Raw genomic sequence first — 23320 nt, 5'->3', positions numbered from 1 at the left:
CTGAAATATTTTCGTCATCCAGATGCCCAGATATTTATAACACGATCAATGAGGGCACCATCAAATATACATAATTATACGTAAATCATCAGATACATTTTTACGTGAATTACAAAATAACATATAGTGTACTTGGTTTCACCTGCATTTAGTACCAATTTCAATTCAACAAAGGCTTTCTGGAGGGCATTAAAGGCAGACTGGAGCTCCGAAAGAGCCTGGCCGACCGTGGGGACAATAGCATACACAACAGTGTCATCTGCATACAGGAGTATAGTATGTAAAAAAAAAAAATTTTGCAGAAAAACAAATATTGTTTATATAGACAGTAAAACGTACAAGACCTAAAATTGACCCTTGTGGGACACCTTTCATAATGTCAAAGAAACCTGACTTAACACCATCAGAAGAAACCCATTGTGTCCTGTCTATCAGGTCATTTTCAAACCAATTGCAGACTGCCTGACCCAGGCCAATGTTAGACAGTCTAAGAATGAATAACGGAACGTCAACAGTGTCGAAAGCCTTTGACAGGTCCAGAAAAAGGTCAGCACAATGCTGCCTTTTGTCAATGCTATTTACAATGTCAATTTATTACCAAAGAAGCAGCAGATATACGTAGTTTAGACATCGGGCGATAATTATTCATGTCCGAAGGGGTCATAATAAAACTGCGAGATTCATGAAAGATTGATTTCATTCCTGTTTACTCTTGACACACACAGGCGTCTTTAGGTCCTTAAAAAGTGCTCTATAAAACCCTTCTATTATTATTATCTTACAGGCGAGAACACGTATAAGTGCTTGTCCTGCCCCTTCTCCTCAATGACTATCAGCCAACTGAAGGAGCACTCTCTGAGGGACCATGGACAGGCCCTGACCCTCCCCAAGCTGCGCGCTGGCACTACCACCCACACCCAGGTTCCCCAGGCCGGCCACGCCCCCCAGATCAGGCCCTTCAGGCTGGGCTCAGATCCTCACCAGACACCCCTGACCTCTGACCTTGACGGTAAGAGCTCCATCTGTAGCATCTAACAGATTGGGCGACTTTTATTGATCTTAGAGTTTTTGGTTTGATTTATTTTTGTCTTATTTATTTCTTATTTATTTATTCTTTATTTACCAAGAAAGTCACAATTAGATAGATATCTCTTTTTCAAATGAGCCCTAATTTATAATTTATTCGCTGATATGCAGTTTAGGAGCCATTGACAGAAGGAGCCGTTCAGGAGCTGTTGACACAAATACACATTTTCAATTACTACCAGTACAAGTCTTGTTCATTTCAAGTCTGGAGAGCATCAGAACTCAGCAGGGCAGCCCATTTCACCGCTTTGGGAAACATTGTGGTAGGAGTAAAAGCATGGTCTTCCACTGAAATCACAGAATTCACGTTGTTAGACCCGATCAAACAGGATATATCCTTCTGTTTGTGCCCATGACTGGTTCCCAGAAGGTGTTAATCTAGCGTGTCAGGTGCCCGGCTCTCCATGTGTCCAACCGACGGTCCGCTCTGTTCTAGAATGTTCTTGGCAGCTGTCATCTGCTTCTGGCACAATGGAATTTTCCCTCTAGGTGGAAGTGGAACACAAAACATGAAACACAGACAGAGCAGAGCAGAGAAGCACTATGGAATGCCACCGCCATGTCACTGTTGGCTACAGAAAACAAATTAAGCATTGAGGAGGACCAGAGCCTATCAAATATCTCTCTCTCACTCTCAATCTTTGTAGCTTGGTAACATGGTAAAGCTGGTGGATTGCTTGCTAAACTTTTAGTTAGGTGTAGAGTTTTAAGCTATGAACGATCTTGTCTGTTGCTTGACTGTCTGTGATCGTAATGATACTAGTGTAAAACGATTTTTAAGATGACGAGCTATCGTGCTGGAGGCTGCTACAGTTTTAATTTGATCACCCTGCTGTAGAACTTTCCTGCAATGCAGGACATTTAAAAACTTGTAGTGTCTTTGAAGTTTTTTATTTTATTTATTTATTTTATTTCACCTTGATTTAACCAGGTAAGCTAGTTGAGAACAAGTTCTCATTTGAAACTGCGACCTGGCCAAGATAAAGCATAGCAATTCGACACATACAACAACACAGAGTTACACATGGAACAAACAAAACATACAGTCAATAATACAGTAGAACAAAAGAAAACACAAAGTCTATATACAGTGAGTGCAAATGAAGGTAAGTTAAGGCAATAAATAGGCCATGGTGGCGAAGTAAGTACAATATAGCAATTAAACACTGGAATGGTAGATGTGCAGAAGATGAATGTGCAAGTAGAGATACTGGGGTGGAAAGGAGCAAGATAAATAAATAAATAAATACAGTATGGGGATGAGGTAGGTAGATAGATGGGCTGTTTACAGATGGGCTATGTACAGGTGCAGTGATCTGTGAGCTGCTCTGACAGCTGGTGCTTAAAGCTAGTGAGGGAGATATGAGTCTCCAGCTTCAGAGATTTTGGCAGTTCGTTCCAGTCATTGGCAGCAGAGAACTGGAAGGATAGATGACCAAAGGAGGAATTGGCTTTTGGGGTGACCAGTGAGATATACCTGCTGGAGCGCGTGCTACGAGTGGTTGCTGCTATGGTGACCAGTGAGCTGAGATAAGGCGGGGCTTTAACCTAGCAGAGACTTGTAGATAACCTGTAGCCAGTGGGTTTGGCGACGAGTATGATGGTGGGTAGTGTATGGGTGGGTAGTGTATGGGGCTTTGGTGACAAAACGGATGGCACTGTGATAGACTGCGTCCAGTTTGTTGAGTAGGGTGTTGGAGGCTATTTTATAGATGACATCACCAAAGTCGAGGATCGGTAGGATGGTCAGTTTTAAAGGGCTTCAGAAGTTTATAATTTCCACTTTGAAGATGGCTTGCTTTCTGTCCTTGGCTGATCTTCTAAACTCCCCAACGACTCTGCTACTTACTGCTACATGGTGCTTTTGCACTATTAAATACAGTACCAGTTTAAAGTTTGGACACACCAGCTAATTTCAGCGTTTTTCATTATTTTTACTATTGTTTGCATTGTAGAATATAGTGAAAGCATCAAAGCTATGAAATAACACATGTGGAATCATATACTACCCAAACAAATGTTAAACAAATCAGAATATGTTTTATATTTTAGATTCTTCAAAGTAACTACCCTTTTCCTTGATGAGAGCTTTGCTGTCACACTCTTGGCATTCTCTCAACCAACTTCATGAGGTGGCAAGAACAGCTCAAATAAGCAAAGAGAAACGACAGTCCATCATTTCTTTAAGACATTAACGTCTGTCAATGCCGAACATTTCAAGACCTTTGAAAGTTTCTTCAAGCGCAGTCGCAAAAACCATCAAGCGCTATGATGAAGCTGGTTCTCATGAGGACCGCCACAGGAAAGGAAGAACCAGAGTTACCGCTGCTGCATAGGATAAGTTCATTAGAGTTACCAGACTCAGAAATTGCAGCCCAAATAAATGCTTCACAGAGTTCAAATAACAGACACATCTCAACATCAACTGTTCAGAGGAAACTGCGTGAATCAGGCCTAGTCGAATTGCTGCAAAGAAACCACTACTGAAGGACACCAATAAGAGGAAGACTTGGTTGGGCCAAGAAACATGAGCAATGGACATTAGACCGGTGGAAATCTGTCCTTTGGTCTGATGAATCCAAATTTGAGATTTTTGGTTCCAACCGCTGTGTCTTTGTGAGATGCAGAGTAGGTGAACGGATGATCTCCGCATTTGTGGTTCCCACCCTGAAGCATGGAGGAGGAGGTGTGATACCTGGTTGAGTGGGGTGCTGGTGTTGGAATTCAGAGATGAGGCCTGGGTCCAGGATGTCCCTAGTGGAGACCCAGCACCTCTCTTCCAGGCCATAACCCTCCCAGTCAACCAGGTATTGGAATCCCCTACCCCGAGGTCAAACCTTCAGGAGACGTCTCACTCTGTACGCCGGTTGGTCGTCAATGATACGGGGGAGAGGGGTGGGCCTGGAAACAGGAGACAAAGGGCTGTGAGACATGGGTTTACATCTAGACACATTAAAAGTAGGAAGTATGGGGAGAGTACGGGGCAACAGAGGACAAACAGCAGAGGGGCTAATGATCTTGGAGCAGTGGGGAAAGGTCTCAGCTTCCAGGGGAGTAACCGCAGGGCTATAGCGGCGTGCCAGAGCATCCACCTTCACATCCTTGGGTACCAGTCGGTGTTGCGGAAGTGAATTGGCCCGGGCCTTACTGAACCTCTCCCGGAGGTCCTGGTACTCCGCGGGACTGGCGGTGAGGTTCGGGGAAATTTCCAAGCCCCCGGGAATACGTCCTGGGGCAGGCAGAGCTGATTTCAGGCAATGAGTGTGGCAGAACGGGCTCCAGCCCACGACAGCACCAGTAGACCAGTCAATCGAGGGATTGTGTCGCTGGAGCCAGGAGAATCCCAAACCACAGGAACCTGCGGAGACTCAATTAGCAGGAATTGGATCGTCTCGCTGTGGTTCCCCGACACTCGTAGGTTGATGGGGGTGGTATGGTGGGTGACCCGGCCTATAGAGCGCCCGTCCAGCGCTCTAACACTCATGGGAATGGAGAGGGGTTGAGTGGGGATATCCAGCTCGGACGCCAGGGTAACGCCCATAAGACTCATATCGGCCCCCGAGTCGATGAGTATCTGGATAGATTTGGACTGGTCACCCCACAGCATGGTGGCATGGAGAGGGGTGCAAGTAGGGGGAGAAGCAAAATTGTCCTTAAGACCCACCAGAGTACTCATTCCTACAAATGAGCTAGGACTCTTGAACGGACAGGTAGACACATAATGACCGGCAGTACCGCAATACAGACAACTCTGGGTGTTAAGTCTGCGTACGCATTCGGCTGGAAACAGCTTAGCCCTGCCGAGCTGCATCGGCTTGGGAAGAGATAAATCAGCAGACTTCGGATCCTCTCGGGGGTGTAGATGCCAGGGACTTCAGGAGTTCATCAGATGCAAGGTGGGATCCTTGAGTGAGTGATTGGAACTGCAATCAGACCTCTTCTCCCTCCTACGTTACCATAGCCGTCCATCGAGCCGGATGGTTAAAGCGATGAGTGAGTCGAGATCCGTCGGTAGTTCCCGGGCTGCAAGCTCGTCCTTTACTTCCTCCGATAATCCGTGTAGGAACATGTCGAACAGTGCTTCCGGGTTCCAGGCACCATCTGCTGCTAGCGTACGGAAATCCACCGCATAGTCTGCCACACTGAGGGAGTTCTACTGAAGCTGGAGCAACTTCCGGGCAGCCTCTCTCCCGGACACCAGAGCCTCGAAAAACCTTTCTCACCTCCGCAACGAATACCTCCAGACTGAGGCAGACGGCGGATTGTTGCTCCCACACCGCCGTGGCCCAGGCGAGTGCCCTCCCAGACATCAGCGTATACTTGAGCAGTCTGAGGGGAACGAAGAAGGCTGCAGCTCGAAAACAAGGGCCGGCAGGTTCTGGAATCTCCATCGTAACGCTCCGGGGGAGGTAAGCAGGGTTCCCGGGAAATAAGGGTGACGGCGCTGCTACCAGCTGGGACCCCTTCCATCAGACCGCGAAGCAACTCCTCGTGCCTACCAATGGTGGCTCCTTGGGAGGAGATGGCGTTGCGGAGCTGGTCCAAGTCTGCTGGGTCAGTCATGGCCAGTTCGTACTATAAGGTTTCAGGTAAGACCCAAATGCAGAAGTAACAATGTTTATTACAGCAACAAGGACAGGCAAACGACAGGTCAAGGTAGGCAGGGGTCGATAATCCAGAATAGAGGCAAAGGTACAGGACGGCAGGCAGGGGCAGGGGCAGGCAGAGTGGTCAGGCAGGCGGGCTCAAAGTCTGGACAGGCAAGGGTCAAAACCAGGAGGGCGAGAAAAAGAGAGACTTGGACAAAACAGGAGCAGAGACAAAACGCTGGTTGACTTGACAAGCAAGACGAACTGGCAACAGCCAAACAGAGAACACAGGTATAAGTACCCAGGGGATAATGGGGAAGATGGGCGACACCTGGAGGGGGGTGGAGACAAGCACAAGGACAGGTGGAACAGATCAGGGGCATGACAGTAAGGGCCATTTGACCAAGAAGGAGAATGATGGAATGCTGCATCAGATGACCTTGCCTCCACAATCACCTGACCTCATGTCACGTCCTGACCCTAGTAAGATGTCATTTATAGTAGAGTAGGTCAGGGCGTGACGGGGGTATTTGGGGTTTTTCTATGTTTTCTAATTCTATGTTTAAGTTCTAGTTTTTCTCTTTCTATGTTGGGGTTGTTTGGGTTGTTCTCCAATTGGAGGCAGCTGATCCTCATTGCCTCTGATTGGAGATCATATTTAAGTAGGGTTTTTCTCTTCCTGTTTTGTGGGTTATTATCTTTTGAGTAGTGTTTGTTTCTCTCTGTGTCACGGTTTGTTGTTTTTGTATATTCAGTTATTTAGTGTATTGCATTACATTTCACAAATAAATAAAAATGTGGAACTACAAACACGCTGCACCTTAGTCCACTCCTTCAGACAACCGTGACAGAATAACCCACTATAAAAGGACCAAGCAGCGTGGTAAAGAATGGACCTGGGAGAAAGTTCTGGACGGCAAGGGATCCTGGACATGGGAGGAGATCCAGGCTGGATGGGATCGCCTTCCATGGGAACAGGTGTAGGCAGCAAGAGCAGAGCGGCGACGAGAGGAGGCACGATACCAACGGCAAGGCAAGTGCGAGAGGCAGCCCCAAAAAATAATTTGGGGGGGGCACACAGGGAGATTAGCAGAGTCAGGTTGGAGACCTGTGCCAACTCCCCGTGCTTACTGTGGGGGGCGAGTGACCGAGCAAGCGCCAAGTTATGCTGAGATGCACACTGTGTCGCCAGTGCACAGCTACAGCCTGGTGCGCTCGGTGCAAACTCCTCACAGGTGCCATGCTAGAGTTGGCATTCAGCCAGGAAGGAGTATGCCTGCTCAGCGTTCCTGGTCTCCGGTGTGTTTTCTCGGTCCTGGTTATCCTGCGCCAGCTCTACGCACGGTAACCCCAGTTCGCCAATACAAACCTGTGCGACCTGTCACAACACCTCGCGCTTGTCGTGCTACGGAGGTTATCCAGCCAGGACGGGTTGTGCCAGCCATAAGCTCCAGATCTCCAGTGCACCTCCACGACCCAGTATACACTGTGCCTGCTCTGCACACCTGGCCTCCGGCGACGCTCTCCAGTCCGAAGCCTCCAGCGACGTTCCCTAGTCCAGAACTCCCTGAGACGTTCCCTAGTCCAGAACTCCCAGCGACGTTCTCTAGTCCGGTGAGACTAATTCCAGCTCCACGAATGAAGCCTCCAGTGATGATCTATGGTCCGAAGCCTGTAGAGATGATCCATGGCAAGAAGCCTGTAGGGATGATCCATGACCCGGAGCCTGTAGGGATAATCCATGGCAAGAAGCCTCTAGGGATGATCCATGGCCCGGAGCCTGTAGAGAGGATCCATGGCACGAAGCCTCCAGTGATGATCCATGGCACGGAGCCTGCAGTGACGGTCCACAGTCCAGAACCTCCTGAGACGGTCCACAGTCCAGAACCTCCTGAGACGGCCTACAGTCCGGAACCTCCTGAGACGGCCTACAGTCCGGAACCTCCTGAGACGGCCTACAGTCCGGAACCTCCTGAGACGGCCTACAGTCCGGAACCTCCTGAGACGGCCTACAGTCCGGAACCTCCTGAGACGGCCTACAGTCCGGAACCTTCGGAGAAGGTCTACACTCCGGAACCGCTTGAGACGGCATACAGTCCAGATCCTCCTGAGACGGTCTACAGTCCGGAACCTCCTGAGAAGTTCCCCAGTCCAGAGTCTCCAGCGACGGCCTGCAGCCCAGAGTCTCCAGTGGCGGCCTGCAGCCCAGAACCTCCAGCGGCGGCCTGCAGCCCAGAACCTCCAGCAATGATCTACAGTCCGGTTCCTCCTCCGATGATGATTCACGGTCCGGTGGTACTAGAGCGGAGGGATCAGCGGGTGGAGCGGGGAATACGCCCCGAACCGGAGCCGCCTCCTCTGCTGGAGGTTAAGGTTATGTGGACTGCATTTGAGCCGCCATAGACAATTATCACCCTCCCTACCCTCCCTTTTGCTTTGTGGTTTCTTTATTGTTTATGTTGCATTCGGAGTCTGCACCTTTGGGGGGGGTACTGTCACATCTTGACCCTAGTAAGATGTCATTTATAGTAGAGTAGGTCAGGGTGTGACAGGGGGTGTTTTGGGTTTTTCTATGTTTTCTAATTCTATGTTTAAGTTCTAGTTTTTCTATTTCTATGTTGGGGTTGTTTGGGTTGTTCTCCAATTGGAGGCAGCTGATCCTCGTTGCCTCTGATTGGAGATCATATTTAAGTAGGGGTTTTTCCTCTTCCTGTTTTGTGGGTTATTATTTTTTGAGTACCGTAAATTTCGGACTATAAGCCGCAACTTTTTTCCCACGCTTTGAACCTCGCGGCTTAAACAATGACGCGGCTAATATATGGATTTTTCCCGCTTTCAAATTTTTTTTCTACAAAAAAACACATTCTGTGACGTGCTCAGTTTTTTGGCGGCATGAAGCTTTCATTAGACCAATGAAATTGCCGAACGGGTTAAGGTCAAACAGTGACGAGAGCGACAATGAAAACGATCCAATATCGGATTAAGCAATTCTGAGGCTATTCAACTCCGACACCGAAGGAGATGACTTCAGTGGTTTCAGTGCACAGGAGGAGGAAGATAGTGACCAATGACTTTCTTGGTAGGCTACTGTATACTGCTAATTTTTTATTTTTTGTTACAAGCCGTGTTTCGTTAAAGCCTATTTATTTTTGTTACAAGCTGTGCTTCGTTAAAGCCTATTTATTTTTGTTACAAGCCGTGTTTCGTTAAAGCCTATTTATTTTTGTTACAAGCCGTGTTTCGTTAAAGCCTGTGTAAAGTTCATTTGTTTCAATGTACCGGTAGGCACCTGTGGCTTATAGACATGTGCGGCTTATTTATGTTCAAAATAAATAAAAAATTGTAATTCAGTGGGTGCGGCTTATATTCAGGTGCGCTCAATAGTCCGGAAATTATGGTAGTGTTTGTTTCTCTCTGCGTCACGGTTTGTTGTTTTTGTATATTCAGTTATTTAGTGTATTGCATTATGTTTCACTAATAAATAAAATGTGGAACTACAAACACTCTGCACCTTGGTCCACTCCTTCAGACAACCGTGACACCTCAACCCAATTGAGATGGTTTGGGATGAGTTAGACTGCAGAGTGAAGGAAAAGCAGTCAACAAGTGCTCAGTATATGTGGGAACTCCTTCAATAATGTTGGAAAAGTATTCCAGGTAAAGCTGGTTGAGAGAATGCCAAGAGTGTGCAAAGCTGGCATCAAGGCAAAGGGTGGCTACTTTGAAGAATCTAAAATCTAAAATATGTTTTGATTTGTTTAACACTTGTTTGCTTACTACATGATTCAATATGTGTTGTTTCATAGTATTGATGTCTTCACTATTATTCTACAAAGTAGAAAATAGTAAAAAAAAATTAAGAAAAACCTTTGAATGAGTAGGTGTGTCCAAACGTTTGACTGGTAATGTATCTCTTGGACAGAGGTATTGGCTCTGCTACTCCTATTTAAAAAGACAGATTACTACTTTCTCAAACTGTACCTGCCATCCCACCTACATATTTTCCTCTTTTACAGAGAAAAGATTGCTGTTATGAATCAGGTGTGGCATTGTTTGATTTAAGACCTTTTCGGAACCAATTTAAATGACGTGCAGCTTGTAATGGCTTCATAAATCCGTGATAAACACTACATAAATGTGTCACATATCATCTATAGTTGTATTTCGTGCTCTATGAAGGGTTAAGAAATGTGACATAACCACCAATGTCAAATGCGACATAACCCACTGTCAAATATTACATAAACCTGTGTTTTAAGTACCGCTTAATAAAGGCTTTATAAATCATAATAGATTGAGGCTTCACAAAGAATTTATAACCTTGTCATGCATATTTGTAGAGCCTTGCAATGCCAGGATAGTGGGTTCTATTCCCGGGACAACCCATATGTGGAAATGTATGCACACACGTGTAACCGATGTGAAATGGCTAGTTAGTTAGCGGTAGTGCGCGCTAATAGCGTTTCAATCAGTGACGTCACTCGCTCTGAGACTTGAAGTAGGGTTTCCCCTTGCGTTGCAAGTGCCGTGGCTTTTGTGGCGCGATGGGTAACGATGGGTGTCAGTTGTTGATGTGTGCAAGGGTCCCTGGTTCGAGCCCAGGTTGGGGCGAAGAGAGGGACGGAACCTACACTGTTACACACGCATGACTGCAAGTCGCTTTGGATAAAAGTGTCTGCTAAATTGCATATCTTATATTACTCTAACCATTTCTAGGATGGCCCAACCGCTTTTTCTCTTGGGTGCATCGCCAATATTGAACCTGGCCTCAACTTTCCCTAAAATGCTGGACTACAGGATGAGACACTTTAAAGTGCAGTCATGCACAGCAAATGAATGAAATGTATAAAATTACATTGCTGGACTTTTGGAAACTTAATGTATGTGTATTGTTTAAAAAAAATAAAAGGAAATGTATGGTTTAACCATGTCTTTAATGTTTATATGTGTTACCTGTTAGTGATAATTCCCTATGTGATAATTCCCCATTTGTGTTTACATCATTAAGCCTTTATGTATGTGTCATGAATGACCAAAAGTGTCTGACTTGATATACTGAACAAGTGTCTGTCCAACGTTTCATGAGCTGAAATAAAAGATCCCATACATTTTCCAAAATGCTTATTTCGCTCAAAATTGGTGCACAAATTTGTTTACATCCCTGTTAATGAGCATTTCTCCTTTGCCAATATAATCCATTCACCTGACAGCTGTGGCATATCAAGGAGCTGATTTAACAGCATGATCAATACACAGGTACACCTTGTGCTGGGGACAATAAAAGGCCACTCTAAAATGTGCAGTTTTATCACACAACACAATGATGGGGACGATAAAAGGCCATTCTAAATTGTGCAGTTTTGTCACACAACACAATGCCACAGATGTCTCAGATTTTGAGGGAGTGTGCAATTGGCATGCTAACTGCAGGAATGTCCACCAGAGCTGTTGCCAGAGAATTGAATGTACATTTCTGTACCATAAGCTCTCTCCAATGTTGTTTTAGAGAATTTGGCAGTACATCTAACCGGCCTCACAACCGCAGACCACGTGTAACCACACCAGCCCAGGACCTCCACATCCGGCTTCTTCACCTGCGGGATTGTCTGACACCAGCCACCCAGACAGCTGATGAAACTGTAGGTTTGCACAAATTTCTACACAAACTGTCAGAAACTTCCTCAGGGAAGCTCATCTGCGTACTCGTCGTCCTCAGCAGGGTCTTGACCTGACTGCAGTTCGGCGTTGTAACTTCAGTGTGCAAATGCTCACCTTCAATGGCCACTGGCACGCTGGAGAAGTGTGCTCTTCATGGATGAATCCCGGTTTCAACTGTACCCGGGAAGATGGAAGACAGTGTGTACAGGTATGTGGGTGAGCGATTTCCTGATGTCAACGAGTGCCCCATGGTGGCGGTGGGGTTATGGTATGAGCAGGCATAAGCTACGGACAACAAACACAATTGCATTTTATCGATGGCAATTTGAATTCACAGAGGTACCGTGTCGAGATCCTGAGGCCCATTGTTGTGCCATTCATCCGCCTCCATCACCTCTTGTTTCAGCATGATAATGCATGGCCTCATGTCGCAAGGATCTGTACACAATTTCTGGAAGCTGAAAATGTCCTAGTTCTTTCATGACCTGCAAACTCACCAGACATGTCACCCATTAAGCATGTTTGGGATGCTCTAGATTGACATGTACGACAGTGTGTTCCACTTACCGCCAATATCAAGCAACTTCCCACAGCCATTGAAGAGGAGTGGGACAACATTTCACAGGCCACAATCAACAGCCTGATCAACTCTATGTGAAGGAGATGTGTCACGATGCATGAGACAAATGGTCACACCAGATACTGACTGGTTTTCTGGTCTACACCCTTATCTTTTATTTTAAGTTATCTGTGACCAACAGATGCATATCTGTATTCCCAGTCATGAAATCCATAGATTAGGGCCTAATTAATTCATTTCAATTGACTGATTTCCTTATATGAACTGTAGCTCAGTAAAATCTTTGTTGCATGTTGCGCTTTAATTTTTGTTTAGTGTAGTAAGTACAGCGTCATATGATACATTTTTATGGAAGTGTTATGAATGACCGAAGGTGTTTCACTTCAAACAAAGTATTACAGGACACTACATAGTGTCAATAAATAGGTTATTAACGTTCTGCTGATTAATGAAGGTTATCTCATTATTCACAGGTTAGTGTAGGTAGGGTGTGAGAGGTATTTAAATGGGTTGACGGACCTGCAAAGTTTTTTGTGTGTGTGTGTGTGTGTGTGTGTGTGTGTGTGTGTGTGTGTGTGTCAGAGCCAAGATGATTTGAAGTAGTCTTATGTGAGACTACCACACCAGGTATTTGTCTTCTGTTCCCATGCTGGAGACCAGGGCTTGATTGTAATCTGTTACAATGGTGCCAACATTTTGTGGCTGATCTTTCAGCGGGGGAGTGGGTGAATGTGTCAAAGACCTGACTAGGTCCATCAATGCACGGTATGGCTCGTTATATAGTTTTGTGTGTGTTTGTGTACTGAAGAACAGGTAATTTGGTTCCAGAAGAAACACTTTCAATTTCCTTATGTTGGGTGCTTTCATCAAGATAAGTGTTTTTTGGTATAATGCCGTCTCCAGGCTATTGCGCACACAGCACATCTAAGCCTGAGATATCAACCATTCAATGTTGGTCTTAGAATTCTATGGTCACACCCACTATGGGAGTGACTTTACTGAGTTTGCCGGTTGTCACTATTTAACACAGCCACAAAGTAATAATTATGGCGAAACCCTGTCCATTTCCATAATTTCTCTTCTTAAAATTGGATTTGAAACTTAACCCTAATTAATGAAGGCCAAGTTTGATGCATTGGTCCACCAGACCTTTCACACGTGGTGGACCAATGCATCAAACTTGGCCTTCACTTTGGCCTTCATTAAAATATTAGGTGTAATGTGACTAACTGACTTCCCTTTAGAGAGCGTGCCATCCTTCAGCACAACATGTCACCCTTTATAAAGCACAAGTTTATATCATATCGACATAGAGGGTTATGTCACCTTTTGACATTGGTATTTATGTCACACAGTAATGACACGTTTATGAACCCTTTATAAAGCATGACATATGGTTACAGATGCTTTAACACATTTATGTAGTGCTTATGAAGCCTTATGAAGCCTTTATAAGCCGAACGTAATTTCAAGCGGGACCCAGTTTTCTTTCCCAAGTAAGAAAGTAAGAAATGCATTTGAAAAAAAATCTGTCTTTCTGCCGTCTTCTGCGCTCGCTTCATCTTGCCACTGCTGAATGAAGTATTTTTCACATGCAGACATCCTTTTACCGGCACTTGGTTTTATTTATTGATGTGGTGTACTCTGGAAGTAGGACAAGTAGATGAGGTTGCTCATTGATATTATACACTACACTGGGAATGGGAGGGGGGGTGGGGGAGTTGTGGTGATAATCACCGGCACAGTTCTGGGATGTTATGGTAGAGCTGTGGTGGGGTGTAAATTCCATTCCAGAATCCTCTGGAATTCTAGAAGCAAAACCCTACACACTTCAAATCCATTCTGATTCTGAAGCGATGTTTACTTATTTGGGTCTTTGGGTAAATCCTCACACTTCTCAGATTCTGGAGGGGTGTTAGGAAGTTACTGTATCCTGGTTAATGGTAGTATTTCCTCATGATTATCATTCACCATGTCCACACTCGGCCCTTCTCTGTAATTACAGTTGAAGTCGGAAGTTTACATACAACTTAGCCAAATACATTTAAATTCAGTTTTTCACAATTCCTGACATTTAATCATAGTAACAATTCCCTGTTTTACATCAGTTAGGATCACCACTTTATTTTAAGAATGTGAAATGTCAGAATAATAGTAGAGAGAATGATTTATTTCAGCTTTTATTTTTTTCATCACATTCCTAGTGGGTCAGAAGTTTACATGCACTCAATTAGTATTTGGTAGCATTGCCCTTAAATTGTTTAACTTGGGCCAAACGTTTCGGGTAGCCTTCCACAAGCTTCCCACAATAAGTTGGGTGAATTTTGGCCCATTCCTCCTGACAGAGCTGGTGTAACTGAGTAAGGTTTGTAGGCCTCCTTGCTCGCAGACGCATTTTCAGTTCCGCCCAGAAATTTTCCATAGGATGGAGGTCAGGGTTTTGTGATAGCCACTCCAATACCTTGACTTTGTTGTCCTTAAGCCATTTTTCTTTGGAAGTATGCTTGGGGTCATTGTCCATTTGGAAGACCCATTTGCAACCAAGCTTTAACTTCCTGACTGATGTCTTGAGATGTTGCTTCAATATATCCACGTAATTTTCCTCCCTCATGATGCCATCTATTTTGTGAAGAGCACCAGTCCCTCCTGCAGCAAAGCACCCCCACAACATGATGCTGCCACCCCCATGATTCACTTTTTGGATGGTGTTCTTTGGCTTGCAAGCCTCCCCTTTTTCCTCCAAACATAACAATGGTCATTATGGCCGAACAGTTCTATTTTTGTTTCATCAGACCAGAGGACATTTCTCCAAAAAGTACGATCTTTGTCCCCATGTGCAGTTGCAAACCGTAGTCTGGCTTTTTTATGGCGGTTTTGGAGCAGTGGCTTCTTCCTTGCTGAGCGGCTTTTCAGGTTATGTCGATATAGGACTCGTTTTACTGTGGATATAGATACTTTTGTACCAGTTTCCTCCAACATCTTCACAAGGTCCTTTGCTGTTGTTCTGGGATTGATTTGCACTTTTCGCACCAAAGTACGTTCATCTCTAGGAGACAGAACGCGTCTCCTTCCTGAGCGGTATGACGGCTGCGTGGTCCCATGGTGTTTATATTTGCGTACTATTGTTTGTACAGATGAACGTGGTACCTTCAGGCGTTTGGAAATTGCTCCCAAGGATGAACCAGACTTGTGGAGGTCTACAATTCTTTTTCTGAGGTCTTGGCTGATTTCTTTTGATTTTCCCATGATGTCAAGCAAAGAGGCACTGAGTTTGAAGGCAGGCCTTGAAATACATCCACAGGTACACCTCCAATTGACTCAAATGATGTCAATCAGCCTATCAGGAGCTTTTAAAGCCATGACATAATTTTCTGGAATTTTCCAAGCTGTTTAAAGACACGGTCAACTTAGTGTATGTAAACTTCTGACCCACTGGAATTGTGATACAGTGAATTATAAGGGAAATAATCTGTCTGTAAACAATTGTTGGAAAAATTACTTGTGTTATGAACAAAGTAGATGTCCTAACCGACTTGCCAAAACTATAGTTTGTTAACAAGAAATGTGTAGAGTGGTTGAAAAACAAGTTTTAATGACTCCAACCTAAGTGTATGTAAACTTCCGACTTCAACTGTATATGATATTAGTATTTAGCAGACACTTTTATCCAAAGCGACTTACAGAACTGTCAATATTGACAGTGACACACTTCTCTCTCTCAGACGGTGGGTACCTGCATGAGACAGCGGACGTGAGGCGGCAGCTCAGTCACTACCAGGTGGCGTCTCGTAGTCATGTGACATCCTCCAGCCCCACCGCCCGGCCCCAGGCTGCGAGCTCTGACACCCGGCCGGACGGCATCCTGACCTGTGAGTTCTGTGAGTTCAGTTCGGGATACATGCAGAGCCTGAGACGCCACTACAGAGACCGACACGGAGGCAAGAAGCTGTTCAAGTGCAAAGACTGCTCCTTCTTCACCTGCTCCAAGTAAGGAAATGAATGTTACTGTGACAACATAAGATGGTCTCTTTTTCAATTTCAATCACGTCCTCTTTCCTCCTTCTCAAACCGCATTGGAGGAGAGGATCCAAAGTCCCTCGTTTCGGACCTTCTCCTCCAAAACATTTTGAGAAAGTGAAGAAGAGAGTGGGTGTAAGAAATCACGGAGAGTCAAATTGGGAAAGAGCTTATGTCTTCCTTTTCTTCTTTTTACGATAGTTGGTTGACAACTGAGCCGTGGGTTGTTTCTTCTTATGTCCATTTGGCCTCACTACATCTATTCTGTTCTTCTCAGGTCGACATTCACCATGCATGTGGAAGCAGGACACACTGTGGTTCCTGAGGAGGGTCCCAAAGACCTACGCTGTCCCCTCTGTCTCTACCACACCAAATACAAGAGCAATATGATCGACCACATCGTCCTGCACAGGGGTAAGCCAAGCCAAAACCTGTGATTACTTGTTTGATGTGCTCAAATATTGTTAAGACAATTTAGAGGAAATAACTGTTAGTGCCAGGTGGAAGGAGCTCATTGAGTCCTCCTAAAAGTCAAAGCTGTACTAGTATTGCAGTGCTAGACATCACGCTGTATTGTCGCACACCATAATGATTAGCTATACTTAGCTATTAGCTATACTAAGTTACAACTTCACAGTTGGAGGTGCTATGATGCTGTTGACACAATATTTATCTCTTTCTCTCCCCCCCCTCACTCCCTCCCTCCCTCCCTCTACCACCTCCTTCCCTACCCCAGAGGAGCGTGTGGTGCCCCTGGAAGTGTCTCGCTACAAGCTGTCTCGCCACCTGGCCGGCGGGGTGTTCCACTCCAGCAACCAGAGCCTGCAGATGCACATCACCAAGCACGACGAGATGAAACCCTACCAGTGCCAGCTGTGCTACTACGACAGCAGGCAGCGCTACCAGCTGGAGACACATCTCCGAGACGAGCACAAGGTAGGTCAGAACTACAAGTCCCAGCATGCACCCTGGCTCAAACCTACAGTCAGTCAGTTTTAATACAAGTACCTGGAGAGCTAACATTTGGTAGGGTGGGTTGGCTTTAAAAGAAAATGATCCAAAATGACCTACTTACTGTTTAAAGCAGGCAGTTTTCTAAGGATGTCATCCTGAGACAATCACGCGATCGTGTCAACTTGTATACAGTTTCCGTTTTGGCACACCTTAACCTCAGAGATGAAAACCCAAAACGCTCGGATACCTTGATTGTAAAACAATGGCTTCAATTGGTCTTTAGTGTCTTTAATATCAGTGTCTAATGAGTTATTTCAGTACTTTATCATGATACCTCCATGGCATGCAGATCAAATGTGCTTACCGATAAAAGGATCTGTAGTCATACAAAGTAGATCATGCCAGATGATTAAAATCCCACACACATATGCTTGGTAGGAAGAAGCTGCCTGCTATCTATTCTGAGTGCACATCACAAATAATAGGTTTCATTTCCCTTAGTCCCATAATGGGGATAATGCATGAGATGCTGAGCGAGGTCACATGGCATTTCATGAGGTTGAAGTATACATTAAACTTAAAAGGGCACAGACGGAGACTCCCTTTCAAGGGAAGGAAGAGAGAAGTTGCTCTTACTGTGTGTTCATTGTTGGCCAATTATAGCAACTCTTTCTGACATGATACCTGTCAATCATAGTGTGTGGTGACGTGCTCATAGATTGTAAAATAAAAATGCACTTCTTGTTGAATAATAGCATTATATACAGTACCACTAAACATGAGCAACTTGAACTGCCTGTAGAATGTGTGTTCAGAGACAGTCCCATTGGGCAGCAGGTTGAAATGACTTCATTACAACCTGTTCAGTTCCAGTAATACCCAATGGGGTCTTCATACTCGGTGATGTAGTGAAGAAAAAGAAACTGCCATTCACAGTGAATAAAGTAACACTTCCTATACTTTCAATGCATTTTTACTCAAAAGGCGTTTACCTTCCACTGCAACACTGATCCTACTGATAAATCAATTATTAATGAATCAATCAATCCTACCTCTGTCTTTTTTTGTTGATCAGGTGATCCGTAACTTTGAGTTGATGGGGCAGGTCAACCTGGATCAGCTGGATGCTATAAAGGAGAGGGACAGTAGTGCCGAGGAGGAAGAGGAGAGAGAGGAGGATGGATTAGGAGCGATGGAGGAAGAGATTGTGGAGGATGAAGTGGAGATGGAGGAGAGTATGGATGAAGAGCTAGAGCAGAAGGAGAAGAGGATTGAAGAGGAAGGGGCAGAAAAGCCAGCTCCAAAAGGTAAACAAGGATCTTCATCATCATTATTGATATAACTAACAACTCAGCAGCCTTGTGGTTAGTGTCCGCCCTGAGATTGGAAGGTTGTGAGTTCAAGCCCTGGCCGAGTCATACCAAATACTGTAAAAATGGGACCTGATGCGTCTCCGTTTGGATCTCAGCATTAAGGAGATATATTGGGGGTAAGGCCCTGCGATAGACTAGCGTCCTGTCCAGGGGGTGTACTTGTACATAAAGCTGCCTCTCGCTACAGAAACAGGAGATTGTTTCCTTCCCTATGAGCCATTCTGGCTCGCAGAAGCCAAGGCTCATGCAAGGCTACTTACTTACTACTAACAATATGACTAACAATGCAAAATCCAACTCTGTTGGCTGCTACCAAAAGGGTTGGGCTCAGTCCCATTTCAATGCAGTCAATTCAGAGAGGTAAACTGAAATTCCAATTCAGTTACTTCCTGAATTTAAATGGGATTCACTCCAACCTTGTAATCTGACATGACTGGGTCTCTGCTGTATCTGTCTGGGCTGATGTCGTATCATACGCACCTCTCATCATGCTGATCTCTGTCTGTTCCCCAGACGTCCCAGTAGTTTCCCCCAGCAGCAGCAGTGTGACTGCCTCCGCTGAAAAGCGCTTCCCCTGTGAGTTCTGTGGTCGCTGCTTCACTAACAGCATAGAGTGGGAACGACACGTCCTCCGACACGGCATGTAAGTCTCTTTCTCTCTCTCTCTTCCTACCTTCGTCTCTCCTTCTACCTCACACACATACTTTCTCTCTCCCTCCCTCCCTCCCTATCTCTCTCTCTTTACCCCTCTTCCTCCCTTCCTCATTCTTCTGCATGTTTTCCCCCAATATGTTCCTGTGGTAATGGACATTGACCTTTCCCCCTCTCATCGTAATACAGGACTGTTACCAACAGCAGAACAGACACTAGCACCACCCCAGCAATAGACGCATCAGCCTCAGCTCTGCCTTCTATTGGCTCGTCGACCATTGGGACGATGACGGACAGAGGAGTGGACCTATCTAGCAACGGCATGGAAGTGGAGAAAGAATATGCCTCCGACCTATTACAGAGTAGTAACAATCTGAATGAGGAAGACAACAAAGAAATGCTTGAAACCAAAAAATGACATATAAGAAGATGGAAGAGAAGAGTACTGGGGCCTAACATTGTAGTCACTTTGCTAGAGACTATACATTAGGTTGGATTGATATTGATATTGGGTTGTGTATCAAAAATAGGCTGCTAAAGAAAGAAAATAAAATTATGGGAACAAAAAAGAATGATCACCTTTTGGAGTATTGTTAGATTTTAAGTGTTACATATTGGAAACTATAGGCTGTGTTACATCCTACATTTTTTAAATGGCTGAACCTTAAAATGAGTCAATGGTCCCATAGGACAGATGTTAATATATTGGTAACCAATAGTGAATGTTACTGTAAAGCACACATTATGGTCAAATCTGCAGTTTCTACAGTTCAAAGTCCTAGTTCATGTCTACTAACTACAATATTTTGTAGAAAGAAAGAGTGGGTCACATTTCCCAAAAACGTGTTTGAAGTTGTGGGAAGAAATGTTGGGAAAACATTTTTGAAATTGGGGGAATTTTCTTTTTAGATATACGTAGATATACTGACCCCTTGGAAGTTCCAAACGAGGGGTTCTATAAATATAGATAACCTACTGTATGAGCTACCACATTTAGTTCCCTGACCCCCTTTTAACCTCACTGCTACCAACAAGATCCTAATATACTTATAATCCCATCATCTAGTGTTGTAATGTTGAGAGACAGGCTGTGTGTGAGAGATGACTCACCATGATCTGGGCCTGTATTCATAAAACATTTCAGAGTAGGAGAGCTGTTTTGCCTTTTAGACCAAACTGAATATGATTATATGGACAGGGGGGGGGGGCTGATCCTAGATCTGTCTTCTCAACTGTCACTCTCCACCCCGTCCATACTAGCTGTAAAACATACAGTAAAACATACAGTAGAACGGTTTCTGTGATTTGACCCGGATGATAACTTTACATTAGTTAATTTTTAGCCTTGTGTTATTAATCAAGTAGAATCATTCCTTGAGGAATAGTTGCACCTTATTTGTCTATAGTATATTTCAAACGTTGATTTGTTACATTTTTAGAATATTGACTTGACTTTTGCCCCAAAGTTTATATATAGCAAATTGTTATATACAATAGTACCCTTGAATATGATCAATATGCCTTCAGCCTTAGGCATTCCCAGCACTTCCACTCTTTAATACTGCTTTTATTGTCTATTGTCCATCTTCTGACAGTTGTAAATTTGAACGTGAACTGACACAAATGTCCACCCAAAATGATAACCAGCAGTTAAATCAATAACGTTTATTATTGTGGCATTGATTGGTTTCCTTGTTATTTTGGTTTATCGATAACAAGTTAGATGTTGTTGTAAAACCTGCACTGTAGTCTGTGATACAGTACATGTCACCAATGTCAGAAGAACATAGAGAGAATACTGTACATCCTGAAGCTATAGTTTCTCTTTCTGACATTAACATGGGGAAAATGGCATGATGTAAGCAGATAATTCACTTCATCAACAGATAATTGTGACAGCATTTATAAGAGAACGTGTAAGTATGCTAGAGAAACGGATTATAAATGTGACTGACCAGCAATGTGAAAGTACAACACTTAGGTGTTTAACTTACATTTTGCAGTGTAAAGTGCTGTATTCTATGATTCTATTATTGTGTATGAAGATGATTCTGAAGAGTCTGTTCTTCTGTATGCTTCTTTTTAGACTACGCTGTTTTGACCAATAAGGCAGAGATTGTATATGTTAGAAGTTGCTGCTCAAATACCCCAAAGCCTTATTAGAATAATGAATAGCAATTATTTCAAGCTTCGTCAATAGAAATGCTTTCTTTCCAACACTGGTTGGTTGGAACCGATACAAACCAATACAAAGTGATTGACAGTGTATCTGTAATATGACTCCTTCGAGCCATCAAAGGAGAAACGCAAAAAATGGAAATGTGCTCTTGGTACCAAAATATTTAGCTGGCTATGTTTGCTACAATGTTCTTTCCTGAGTAACGAACCATTGTTGCAAAGGGGGTCGGAACCCAGAGACATAAATACATGTATATGTGGCTCTGGTAAAATCCTAGTCCCCTATAGGGTGCATTCCGAGAGTCATGCATGTACGTATGTGATATGCAGTTGTGTATAGAAAAACAAACTACTTGTCAAGTGTTTGAAACTGTGGTGTTTCAGAAAGGAAATGTTTACCTTTTTCCTTTAGGTGTTGGTCTCATATTAAACAAATAAACAAAACAAAAAGATCAAGTAAAAAGATTTTAAAAAAACTTTGGAGTGAGCTGTTTTTCAGACTCCCAAATCAAAATGTTATAATAAGCTGTTGTACAACGTCTGGTTGATAAGAAATATGTCTTCTTTTATTTTGTACCTTTAAAAACAACAACATGGGGGTGATTTGGTGCTGAATCTTTTACCCCTCCTCCTCCTATCCTTTAAAAGGACTAGCTTAGCTTTTTAAACATTAACCCATAGAGAAATGTTTGTTTGAGGAAATAAGCTTTTTGAAGTGGGGTTAATTTGGGATTTTGTGAGGTGGTTGGAACTGTCCTGTCTCTCTGTATCCCAAATTGGCTGCTTTTCCATTGTCCATTTTTAATAGACATCTGTTAAATACTCACTGTATTCAGTGTCCCACTGTACCATAAGGTGGCGGGACTTTGTTGGTTGTTGGTCTCACCCCTTCCTCCCACCTCCCAATTGAACCCCTGCTCGTCATAACACACTGGATACTTGTATGTACATATTTAGTTTGTTTCCATGATGTTTCTCTCCTCTTCTTCTCTTCAGACTGTTCTCTATTGTTTGACTACCTTAGATTCTCCATCTTGCCTTTCTCCTGTGAAAATCTGATTCCTGATGGTGGGTTGTGATATTACCTAGAATGATTGTTTACAATTGTATTCCATTTTATCTCTGGATATTCTGTAAATATTGTAACTCATTGTCTTTTTTTAACTTGTTAATAAAGTTATCAGATAACGGTACTCTGTAGTTGTTGTTGTTGTTGATGTCAGGGATTATAGTTGCGTTTTGTTTGTCTGTTGTTTCCAATCAGATATATCTGTTTATGTGTCTCTGTCACAAATTCCCAGAAATCGCAGGTCAATCCGCATAATAATTTTTTATTTTGAATTTAATGTAATATTTTATGTTGTTCTTGTCTATAATTGTTCTGTACTTTGTAATGTATTTGTATGTTTTATGTGGACCCCAGGAAGAGTAACTACTGTATGAGCAGTAGCTAATGGGGATCCTAATAAACTAAACTAAACCATTGTTTCAGGTTACTGACACTCCAAAAACAATTATTTGTACAGGCCAAATCTATTAGTATGCCTATCCCAATAGCTGTCATGAATTGTAATGCTCGAAGCTAAGCAAGCTTCCAGGAAAGCAGATTACAAACACGAATGCTTGCTTTCAAGTACAGCATGGATGAGATTCTCAAAGATAAAATAATACAAAAGTGTTTCACAATCACTGCTATGCAAACATTTTTTATCATTCATTCTTTATGTATTATTTATTACTCATCCCATCCCTCATGGTTGCTAATCATTTGTTAGTGTAATAATTATTATTTTGGATGATTCCAGAGAATGAGAAATGGATAAATATCAAATATGTTTGCTTGCTGCAGATGTGGTCCTACAATGCGGCTTGTCTGAATGTGTCTGTCATAGACGGTGGAAATCTTCTTTTAGATCAAATGTCTTTATGCATCTTCAATCGTCTGTTAGTGGAGTGATGCACCCATCCCTTGGTGGCAGAGGACAAAGAGAAAGTTCAAAGGAGAAGCCATCCCAAATGGCGCCCTATTCCCTATATAGTGCACTACTTTTGACCAGGGCCCATACGGCTCTGGTCCAAAGTAGTGCACTATGTAGGGGATAGGGTGCCATTTTACTTACATAATCCTTTGTCTCACGTCAGTCAAAGATAAAAATAATGTGACAGACATTCGAAAGACTGTGAAACCAACGGACCAAGCCAGGCTATATTCACGGCTGGGACTCCCTCCTCAT

At 43.7% G+C, this 23320-nt stretch overlaps 1 protein-coding gene across 3 annotated transcripts in view; it reads left to right on the top strand.

Moving 5' to 3' along the window:
- LOC106561374 (zinc finger protein 462-like) overlaps window positions 1-22279 on the top strand; it is a 97783-nt gene extending 75504 nt beyond the window's left edge. For 2 of the 3 annotated variants that reach the window (XM_014125267.2, XM_014125257.2), the window contains exons 7-13: window positions 785-1009; window positions 15636-15900; window positions 16208-16344; window positions 16667-16866; window positions 17960-18191; window positions 18771-18900; window positions 19098-22279. In XM_014125267.2, the coding sequence (XP_013980742.2) occupies window positions 785-1009; window positions 15636-15900; window positions 16208-16344; window positions 16667-16866; window positions 17960-18191; window positions 18771-18900; window positions 19098-19326 (1418 nt within the window). In that variant the 3' untranslated portion in view covers window positions 19327-22279. The remainder of the gene's footprint in view (window positions 1-784; window positions 1010-15635; window positions 15901-16207; window positions 16345-16666; window positions 16867-17959; window positions 18192-18770; window positions 18901-19097) is intronic. The other variant, XM_014125276.2, reaches the window with a different exon arrangement.
- Window positions 22280-23320: the final 1041 nt, after the last annotated feature.

This window comes from Salmo salar, chromosome ssa01, assembly GCF_905237065.1.
Source record: "Salmo salar chromosome ssa01, Ssal_v3.1, whole genome shotgun sequence".
Classification (NCBI taxonomy): domain Eukaryota; kingdom Metazoa; phylum Chordata; class Actinopteri; order Salmoniformes; family Salmonidae; genus Salmo; species Salmo salar.
This window is presented reverse-complemented; position numbering and strand designations above follow the sequence as displayed.